An 11314-nucleotide genomic window follows, 5' to 3' on the forward strand; every position below is an offset into this window, starting at 1 on the left:
AAATAGGCTAGCGGTTGTGAATAGAATCAATTCCTGCTTTTGAGATGTCTGGGTCTGCTCCTTCTCCCCAGAGGCCTGCGGTTTGATCTATTGTTGCAGTGAAGGGAAGCACCTCAGCCTCCCCCTCCTCCCCCTCCTCCATGAGGCCAGGCTCGGCTGTTCTGTTGTGTTTTCCACATGATTGGGTGTCCTGTAGTTACAGAAACATTGAAGGTCACACGGTTGCAACTCTCGAGCTCAAACTGTCACTGCCGGCTTGGTTTTGCAGGACAGTGAGGTTAGCTGCCAGCAGAGCAGGCACTTTGCTACCAGAAGTAGTTTAGTATAATTGACACTTCAAAACACATGAAGCCTGTTCAGTGTTTTTGGATTATGTAATAAGAACGTCGCTGTAATTGGGTTAGAACATAAAACCCAGTTACATGTTTCTAAAAAAAGCTTGTTTCCTAAAGGTTTGCCTCAGCTGTCAGTTTAGTACAATATGAACATAAAATTGTTAATATTTATCCATGCATAGGATCTGATGTAACCATCCCTTGTGCTATTAAACCAGACTAATGTTAAAAGAAATGGTGTTGGACAAGAGTTATGTTCTCATATTACTGGGTGTATTCATATGGACACCTCACATCAAAGCTGCTGCATTTTTTTTTAATTGATTGGTTTTGACACTAATTCCACAGAAGCATCACTGGAGTAAAAGCAGCCACGCCTAGCTGTGAAACTGGTTCCTAACCACAACGCCACCTGGTGTTGGACAATGGGAGAACAGATCCCTAAATGGATCTAAGCAATTTCATTCCAAAAATGAAATATCCATCTATCTGAAAATGTCACTTCTTCCCCTACAAAATCATTGCCACCATGAAAGTAAAAGTCAGTGTCTTTGAAGTTATTAGTAATCTTAAAACCTTTGTTTACAATGCAGTAACATAATATAATCTTTTTTTCTTTTTTTTTTTAATCTTAAGCAATCAATATCAAGTAAAAGATTTGCTCAAACCAATACAAAGTAAATGGATGACACATATCACACGATGACACAGCACATGTTGTTTAATTCATCTTTAATGACACAGATTTGATCTAACAGATGAGCGTTGGTTACATGTACGGTAACACTGTGTACCAAATGTACGGGTTCGTTGTCCATTATTTTAATAATAACTTCCCAGAGTGTAAAAATCCCTTTTTTTGGGGTTTAAACTTTTCAGCAGGATATTTTGTAAAGACTGAACTTCTTGGGCTGACTGGCCATCACCGGGCAAAGAGTTTCAAGCTTCTTTAGATCTTTTTTAAATGCTTTTGCCTCTCATTCGTCTCTCATTTTTCAAACAAACTTAGATGGTCCAGTTCTAGAGAGCACAGAGACCCAGAACCACATTACTATTAAGGGAAATGTTTAAAAACAGTTTACATTTTCTCTCCCAGTATACAAAGAGCATCTACATAGTGGTAGGAGGTGTAGAAAACACTCAGCAGCCCAGTTAGATGGTTAACAGCTAAGTTTTGCATTTCATCAGTCAATGGGGAAATGATTTTGAATCAAAATAGAACAGAATAGAATAGAATGGACATTCAATTCAAGCCACACATCAAGTCCTGTACTCAAAATGGGCAATAAAATAAATTTAAAGACAAACCACTGTTCCCTCTGATAATGTTACAAGCCAAAAAAAACTTTAATACATTTTCATATGCACAGCAAGGCCCTGCAAACATTTTTTTTTTAATTTGCTGTGGTGTTCTCCAAGGCTCTAGTTTAGGACCAGTGCATTTTTCATACAATCATCGCCATAGTTGAGAGTGAGCCCAAGTTTGTCCAAACCTGGTGTCAAAGTATTTGTTGTGTTACAAAGTAAATGACAATACAACCAAAAGCTTCATGCAAGGAACTGTGAAAAGTTCTCAAAACCTTTGTTTCAAAATCGGTTGACAATACAGAACATAAAATATTTTGACATTGGTACATCCATTAGTTATTTCCCTTTTTTATATTGCTTACACACTATTTTGGGTTTCCAATGACAAAAACGATAATTAAGGAGTAAGAAATCAAAACAAAAACGCATTGATACGTTGAATTTTGGGTGTATTATTTGACATCCCGAACATTTTAGATCATTGTCCATCATTCACCACGGGCCCCAGCATCAGGCAGGGAGGTGAAGTTGGGCAAAACCCGGCATAAAAAGATGCATAGCCTTTTATTTTTTATCACGATTTAACCAAAAACATTGTTCAACTTGGTTTGTGTGAATGTGTGTGTGTATATGTGTGTGAGATCATTGATGAGTTATACTTAACTGGCACTGTTTTCTAACCCCACTCCAATGTAAACCACACACACAAATCAATCAATATTGTAGCCATGGAGACGCCCTTGTATTTCAATGCGCAATTCTAATCATGTAGTACCAGTACATTTTGATTTATAGAGCCACATTCTGTGATGATTCGACTGTGTCTTTCCAGACATGATGGTCAAGGGGTTTGGGGCGGAGGAGCGGGGGAGCAGGAGGGCAGCAGGTTCAGCTCAAACCTTCTGGGTAAAGTTCTCGGGGAAAACGCCTTTGGCTGCAATATCTCTCTTCTGCAACCACTGAGACTCCTTCACGCCCATGAGCCAGCCGTCGTCCTGCAGAAAGACAGAAAACACACTAAGGGTTTCACTGCAAAACTTTCCATTTTGGAAAAAAAATCCCTTTTCGGTCATTTACATTATAGGCATTCAGCTGATGCTCTTATCCAGAGCGACTTACAATGGGTGCACCTGTAGACTAAGCATTCATTCCTAGATCACCAAAATGATGGCCAGAGCCAGAGTACAATGACTATATTTTTGTGACCATGAGAGCAAAGTGCTAGGAAAAGAAACAATGGATTTTTAAAAATGTATTAATTTGTTTGAGCGTGATTCGTAGAGGAGAATATTATTCGATAGAGACAAGATGACGTGAGTTACTTCTTGAAAAATTTAACTGAATGTAATCTAAATGCCTAAACTGTAAATGTTAAAATGAAGGAAAAAGGGCAAAAGGGAAGGCCAATATAAATGTAACAGTAAATTGCAAAAGTAAAATTGAGAGTTAAAGTAGAGGTGATGCACTGACCTGTTCATCAGGATTGTCAAAGGCCATAACCAGCACGACGTCTCCAGACTTCAGTTCCAGCTCGTCTCCATCAGTAGCAGCATAATCGTGCACCGCTTTTACCTGGAGTGAAAATGAACTTAAATGCAGCACAACATGGCACAGAGACAACATGGTTCCTACATATTTTCCATTCCAATTGTATTCTTTTTCCAGACCTTAATGTTTTGACTGGATTTGAGGAAATCTAAACAATATTACTCTATTTCTGCACATTATTCTTCACAATAACAACTAGCCCCTATTGCGATAAGCCATAACATGTCTTCCAATGGCAAGTGGTACAATTACATAAAAAATGTAGTCTTAAGAGTACTGCAACTAAACTAAAACTTTCCCCATACATTTCCAGACTTCTTGTGTGATTGACATTAAATACATTTTCCATATTCCAGTGGAAGTCTTTAACAAGCCATTTAATCTAGTACTGAGTCTTGAAATCGTATTTTTCCTAAAACAACTGGTGTGAGATCGTTTCACTTATTTCCAATGGAAATCAATTTGTTTCGAGAAATCTCTCGAGGTCTTGAAGAGACTGGTGGAGTGATCTGCCTCATTCTGCCTTGTTTCACGATACTGACACACTTGCTTCTAGAAAATTCCTGAAACAAGTGAAACTACATTGGAAACAAGTGGAATTTTAAGACTACATATGAGACGAATTGACTAAGATGAACATTTTTGCAGTGTTCCAGTGTTGGAATGTGCATAATGGAAGCTCATTAGAAAGTGCATATCCTTATTGTTCAAAACCAGTGTATTTGGTGATTGCCTTTATGAGTCAATGGAGGATAAATGCCGAGTCAAACCTTGTAGACGAATCCTGGAGGGAGTTCCCCATCGGAGCCATTGGTCACCGCGTTCTGAATCAGGAAATAAGAAGAGAAACGCCAGGTAAATTATTAAGGAAGTCCAAGAAATGGCTAACCATTCCTTAAGTAGGGATAGGACGAGTGTGTGTGGCTAATGTAGACAATAGACGCCTGTCTGGGAATGTTTGGAAAGCGGTTACCGACGGTTACGAGGGACATGCCAAGAGAGGTTTGTGGCGTTAAAACAAAAAGAAAATGGCTAATATGTGCAGAGATGTGAAGAGCGTATTTGCCTTCCACTCTGCCTCAAGTTTCGTTTTGTTAGTTTTCGTTTCTGCACTGCAGCCAGAAGAACGTAACAGTGCGTACCCGTAGTCTGTAGCCTCCCTGTGGGTCAAACCCTACCTGGGCCTCTCCATCATCACCCCAGCCACCCTGTTCCGCTTGGGCTTCATCGTCGTCCCATTTGGGCTCGGTGTACGACTGATCGGCGGAGTTTCCCTGATCGCCCCAGCCGCCCTGTCCCGCCTGGGCGCCATCGTCGTCCCAGTTGGGCTCGGTGTACGGCTGAGCGGCGGGCGCCCCGTCGTCGTTCCAGCCCTCCTGACCCTCAGCGGTCGGTGCGTCGTCCCAGCTGGGCTGCGTGTAGCTCTGGGGGTCCGAGCTGCCGCCGTCATCGTCCCAGCCGCCTTCGGCCTCTTGGGGGTACTGGTCGTCATCATACTGGGGCTCCTGTGCTGCAGGGGTCTGCTCTTGCTACGAGGTCAGGGGTCACGGAGCGTGTGGCGGGTTTTGGGGGGCGTACAAGGAAGCGGGCGGAAGGGTAGGAGGAGGGATGGAAGGAGGAAGTATAGGACAACAGACGCCAGAGGAGCATTTGGGTCGGCAGGGGGTCAAAGGGTATAACAGGGTCACGGCCCGGGGTTGTGATGGGGATCATGAAACCGAGGGAAAGAGGTTTTGAAGGAAAGAGAAGAGTAAAGTTGGAGAGCTTTATTCCGCAGTCCATCCATAAATATGGAGAACGAACAGTAGTTATGGTAGTTTGCTGGTGTGGGCAAACCACTAAGTGCATTTGTCTCCCTCTCAGCTTTCCTACTACATTAATAAAGAATAAATACATTGGGAAGCGGACGGCCCATTTCCCTTTTGAAACACATTAACACATGCTTACCCATGAGTCCCATGTCGGCGCCTTCCGTGAGGCAGTGAGAGACAAGAGAGCCAGTGAGGTGAAAGTTCAAACATTCGTCTGGTATTCATGAATCCACTATGTGCTCCTATGAATTATTGCCTTGTAAGCAAAAGGCCAAAGGTTGAATCACCACAACAGCCAAGAACCTCTAAAGTCACACTCTTTGTAAATTGCTCTGGGTAAGAGCTTCAGCTAAATGCTTAAAATGCAAATAAAATGTAAATGTCGACTGCCTGTGTGTCCCTCCTCTATCAGCGTCTCTTAAAGAAGACAGTCGATCACTCCGGTCTGTCAATATCAAGCAAACTGATCATTTGCATGCAAAGTGAGCCTGAATGAGCATGCACACACAAAGCCATGCAGTGGACCCAGTTTAAACTTACAATAAACAAAAACTACATGATTAGTTATTAATATAACACACACACACACACACACACACACACACACACACACACACACAGTAACTGTGTTTACATGTAGGCTGGAAATGTATTTTATCTCCACCATGAATGAAAATTATAGACTGTTTCATGGGAAAATCGCTATTTTTTTGGAAGTTTCAAGTAAATAGAGGTCAGTTACATTCTCTTTGTCTGGTTGTGTTGAGGTTAGTGAGGTTAGTTCATTCAGAATAACAGTAAATTAACAGATTAATATTAACAGATGTTTAGGCTGCATGTAAACACAGTCAGTGAGTCAGCTGCCTGCATCTGACCATCAAACTCCGGCAAAACTCCCCCGACCTTTGACCTCGACGAACGACACCCACCTGGGGGGCCGGGGATGTGACAGGCTGCAATACCTCCAGATCCCAATCCAGCAGGTTCACCCCTGACGAGGGCTCACACTGCTTCATACACACACACACACACACATACACACACACGTAGGACAGGAGGGACAGAGGGTTTACTACACAAAGTGACGGGAAGTATCGCTCATCTAGTTGGTTGAGAAAGGAAGATGCAGCAGGTAGGCAGAAGGAATGATAAGTTGGCAGCGCTAACTTTAAGTAGGACGTGGGGAGTAGAAGTGAAGATAAAAAAGCAACAGCGGGGCAGAATGATGGGATGGAAGAAGATGAAAAGACAGCAGGGTGGAGGAGGGATCAAAGGGAATCCAAACGGACGCTGGGAGAGTTCAACTCAAAAACCAAAGAAAGACAGAGGGAGGTGCAAAAGGCCGCGAAACTTGCGAAAACTGAAGAAACAACCTGCACTCTCGTGACTGAACCAGTCACAAGTCACAATTAACATGTTTTGGCTTTGGCCTGATCCTTGAGAAATGAAGAAGAAGTCACAGATCCAGAGAAAGAGTGCGGAGGGGAAGAGCGCTGCGAGGCTGTTTCCGGGCGGTCTGACCTGCGGTGTTGTCGCAGCGGAGGCTGTGTTAGAGTCAGACGCCGAGTCCTCGTCCTCATACAAGTCGGAGTCCCGTCTCAGGTCTGGGGAGGGCGTCATTCTGGCCGGGGGGCGGCTGGGAGGAGGACCGAGCCTCTGGACGACGAGGACGGGTTAAACCAAACACACACACACACACACGCATGCAAAAGCAGTATAAGGGAGACAGAGACACACAGGATTAGTAAACACAAAATGATGGCTGACAGATTTTTAGTTTTTTTTCATTCCCTTTATTATTCAACCGGTGGTTTAAAGGTTATGTTATTCTCTTTTTATGCATTTTAATTTATTTATTCTCTCTTCTTATGCACTTTATTCTCTGTTTATTCTGCTTCATTTATCTTATCCTGTATTCCTTATCCAATGTATACCTTGTGTAAAGCACTTTGAATTGCCTTTGTGTACAAAATGTGTTGTAGAAATAAACTTGCCTTGCCTTCCATGGCGGCCATTTTGAACACTCGGGGAGGGAAGCTCTACCCAGAAGATTGGCATATGTATAAAACTAGCTTTACTTAAACACATGAGGACTTAAGATAAACCTAACAGTCATCAAATTAGCGAGCAACCTCGGGAACAACAACTACGACAGCCTGAATTTAGCAGGGAATTTAGCTAGCTTACTAGCTAGTTAGCTCGAACTCACTCGACAAAATTGAGATTCAGTTTAATACAATTAATCTTCAGCTGCACTTGGACACGTAGTCAGGCTTGTAACCGGGTGTCACTGGGTGTTTCGTGTCTTTCAGCATCATACAACCTCGCTCAGGCTGTAAACACTGTGGTGCATTTACAGGACATGATGGAGACAGAAGAAGAAAAGAGTCTTCCTGTCTCTGTGCTTTATTTGAGTGAACTTTACCTTTGGTGGTGAGTCGGTGGACGAGCTGTGGTTGGCTCCCTCACTGAGAGAGAGAGAGAGGGGGGGGGGGGAGAGAGAGAGAGAGAGAGAGAGGGGGGGGTGGGGGGGGGGGGCAGAGAGAGTGAGAGAGAATATAGAAAGAGAAGAGAAGAGAGAGAGAAAGAAAGACAGAAAGAGAGAGAGAAACAGAGAGGCACAGAAAGAGGGAGACAGAGAAAGAGAGAGACAGAGTATAGAAAGAAGAAAGAGAGAGGAGAGATAGAAGAGAGGACAGAAAGAAAGAGAGAGAGAGAGAGAGAGAGAGAGAGAGAGAGTATAAAAAGAAGAAAGTGAGAGATATGAGAAACCAGAGGGAGGGAAAGACAGAGAAAGAGAAGGTAGCAAAAGAGGAAAGAGAGAGAAAAAAGGTAGAAAGGAAATAGTGAGAGGGAGAGAGAAAGCCAGAGGGGGAGAATGAAAGGGTGTAAGAGAAAGATAATGAGAGAGGGATAGAAAGAGAGTGAAAAAGAGAAAGAAAACAGAGTTTAAGAGAGCCAGAAAGAGAGAATGAGGGAGAGTGAAAGAAAGTAAGGGAGAATGAAAGAGGAAGACAGAAAAAAGAGACAGAAAAAGAGAGAGGAAAAAAGAGATTTACTGACTCAAAACACATCACACGTTCAGTACTCCACCCCCGCCACACGAGGGCAGCAAAGAGCTTCAAAACAAACATCCACCTCAACCAAAAGGCCAAGTCAGTTTACCAAACAGCAGGTCAGATAGGAAAACTCACTGTGAAACATGGCAGACAATCAAACAGCAAACTGTCAGTCAGATGCACAGAGTGAAACATGCACACGACAACACAGTGATTAGGTTAGAGAGGCGAGGCCAGGCACTTAAAGTCACAATGAAATGACGATTTTGAAAATGTCTTGCTTCCTTAGTGTGATGTATTTCCTGTTGAAACAGGATGTTGGGGCGGGACATAACGCAGGGGAGGGATCACTCAAAAGTGTCAACCAATGGGAGATCAGTTAGGGAGAGAAAGGCAGTTTTATCTGTTTTTTATCAGTTTGTTCAAAAAGCTGATTTTATTGGTTGGAATTTTTATCTCGGCTCCTGGTACACAATGATGTCACCACTGAAGGTTTTCTGTTTCCTAGGAAGTAAAAATAATGAGATTTTGATATAAAAATACAATCTATTTTTGTCATTTTTTTGGGCAGAAATTGTCAAATTGGTGTATGGTATGATAGTTAGAATGAGCTCAATTTTTTCATCTCAGTGTGACTTTAACGCTCAGTCTGTTAGAGGAGCTGCCCATTGACCAGCAGCATATGACTGGTTATACTGGGCAGATCCCATGTATGAATGTGTCAAACTGTATAAATGCGAAAAAGCTCTGCATGCTCAGTCGGCTTTGTTTTGGATAGATTCAGGTTTAAAACACAGCAGATTTTACCTCTTCCCAGCGTCTCCTGTCTTGCCTGCTGCAGTACCACCCTTTCTGCAGTGGGGGGCGGTGTGAACACATTACTCCCATTTGTACTGTATTGCGTAATTATTTGAAATCTGTCTATCACAGCACGTCTTTATCTTACATTGTGCATTACGGATGTTTTTACTGGCTCTTGTTTTATCCAGCGCATGTGAGACAGTATTATAACCTTGACACATGTTCATAATAATATTTTGATACTTCAAATTATTCCAAATAGCACCAAACAACAGAGTAAAAAATACAAATACAAACACATACACAATATAACATTTTGAGAAAGAGCCTGTTGCAAGGTATACAGGATGGGAAACATTTTTCATGGATATCACAATGAAATTCTACAGTTTTTTCTGGCTCTTATTTTATTACTTAATACTTTTCTAGTACATGGATATGTGTTGCATACTGTATGGTCTAGGTTCTGTAGTTTTGACCTTTGCAATCTTTGCTGTTTGCTATTGGTTGCGTGGATCTAGGAATTGAAGTTTATTCTACTCTTGAGCTTCATGTAGGTCGCTCTGGATAAGCGTGTCACCTAAATGCCTAAAATTTAAAGGGGCCTCTATTATAGGAATCCAAATTTTCCTCTATTTATATACATATATAATGAAAGATTTTTAATGAAAACTGTTAAAATGTGTGTTTGTTTGAGTGATTCAGGTTAAAGTTACTACATTTTCAAAAACCCATCCTTTATTCCTGGCAGTTTCAGACTAACTCCAGGAAACGCATCACAGCTGGACTCGGCCCTGATTGGCTCCCTCACTAAAGAATGACTGAAATCCGTCCAATCAGGGGCCAGTTTGCAGCATTTGAACCGGAAAGCCTCCACTCAGCAGGTTTACCACATTTGAATTAGAGGAGCCGCTGCTGTCGGCCAATCAGGGTCCAGTATTGTGTCGACTTAGTCTTCACATTCATTCAGTAAATACTCTTTTAATTTAAACTGAGGAGTACGGGACTTTTAAAATGTAAAGTTCAGTTCTTCACTCACTTGGCCAGTCGCTGTTCGTCCAGTTTGGTCATGACGTCGTTCAGGTTCAGGCTGAGCTGAGGAGAGACAGGGGGCACAGTGATGTCACTTTAGACATTAGACACACACACACACACACACACACACACACATATACACACACTCATGACCACGTGCACAAATATGCATATGCACACACACACACACACATACACAAATACATACTAATCCATCCATCAACTAATCCATTTATCAATTCAGTCATTCATCATATCAGTTTAATAATTGCATACGCACACACACACACACACACACACACACTCACCTTGCCCATCTCTTTGTGGAACTTGTCCTGATATCCTGCCAGGTTCTGGAATGTGTTAACATACAAGCCAACACGACTGGACACACACACACACACACACACACACACACACACGCACACACACACACAGAGAGAATGAGAATGTATCAGTGCTTGGCGTGTCTGTAATCAACAAACTTTATATCAAATATCCACAGTGGCTCCATAGTTTGATATAGTTGATATAGACAAGACTAGCAGAATTTTACATTCTCACCACAACTGAACTTTACCTGGCTGTTGGCTAAATGCTAATTTGTCACGGACATTTTGTTTGTTAAGCTGTTTTGCAGCCATAAGCAGCGCAAAGTAATGAGCCACAGAAACCCGACCAGATGAAAACAAGCTCTGTGCGGCACCATGTTCAAAACAACTGGCAGGAAGTTTGAGTTTTACGTCACTTCCTTAAGGACAGAAATCCAACTGACTGAATCATGTAAATGTTTTCCCCATTTTCGCATTATAGTATTATTGCCATAACCTGATTATTCCCAGTTACCGGGTTATTAGTGAGCATGTAAACATGCTCTTTGATTTATTCATTTTTGGAATCTAAGCCGGACAGAGCCAGCAAGGCTTCTCAGTGTCCTTCATTTTCTTCTCGGTGTTCAGCAGCATTCTGGAAAAAGCCGTCAGAGAGTCAGTGAAGATTTGAAAGAAATGTATTTGTGTCTAAAGAGAAAAAAATGAGAGAAATTGTTACCTGTCCCACAGCGCTGGAAGCTCGTCCTGTAACTCCACGTTCAGCTCCTCGAAAACCTTCTGAGCTCGGCCCAGCTCCTCCTCCGCCTGCACACACACACACACACACACACACACACACACACACACACACACACACAGCAAAGAATGTGTCACCACTTTGTGTGTCTGTAATGAAACAGTGCTAAGAATAAGACAGCTTTCCAAACACACTTGTGCATGCAGAGAGACACACACAGGGTTTAATATTCAAAGAGCTGTGAATGCTGCAAGTGCTAAAATGATGCGAGAAAATCTAAATAAAGACTAAGAAACAAATAAAGGGGGTTTCTGCCAAATCTATATATGACACAGACAGGAATAGTGCA

At 42.3% G+C, this 11314-nt stretch overlaps 1 protein-coding gene across 1 annotated transcript in view; it reads right to left on the bottom strand.

The window, feature by feature from the left end:
* Nucleotides 1-1050: 1050 nt before the first annotated feature.
* Nucleotides 1051-11314, bottom strand: part of bin1b (bridging integrator 1b) — a 25521-nt gene continuing 15257 nt past the window's right edge. The window contains exons 6-15 of the mRNA XM_078291236.1: nt 10948-11033; nt 10206-10281; nt 9902-9957; nt 8869-8913; nt 7428-7470; nt 6524-6658; nt 4415-4720; nt 3962-4015; nt 3114-3215; nt 1051-2638 (exon numbers count right to left, since the gene is read on the bottom strand). Coding sequence (XP_078147362.1) covers nt 2537-2638; nt 3114-3215; nt 3962-4015; nt 4415-4720; nt 6524-6658; nt 7428-7470; nt 8869-8913; nt 9902-9957; nt 10206-10281; nt 10948-11033 — 1005 coding nt within the window. The 3' untranslated portion in view covers nt 1051-2536. The remainder of the gene's footprint in view (nt 2639-3113; nt 3216-3961; nt 4016-4414; nt 4721-6523; nt 6659-7427; nt 7471-8868; nt 8914-9901; nt 9958-10205; nt 10282-10947; nt 11034-11314) is intronic.

The sequence above is a fragment of the Centroberyx gerrardi genome, chromosome 21, assembly GCF_048128805.1.
Source record: "Centroberyx gerrardi isolate f3 chromosome 21, fCenGer3.hap1.cur.20231027, whole genome shotgun sequence".
In the NCBI taxonomy this organism is placed as follows: domain Eukaryota; kingdom Metazoa; phylum Chordata; class Actinopteri; order Beryciformes; family Berycidae; genus Centroberyx; species Centroberyx gerrardi.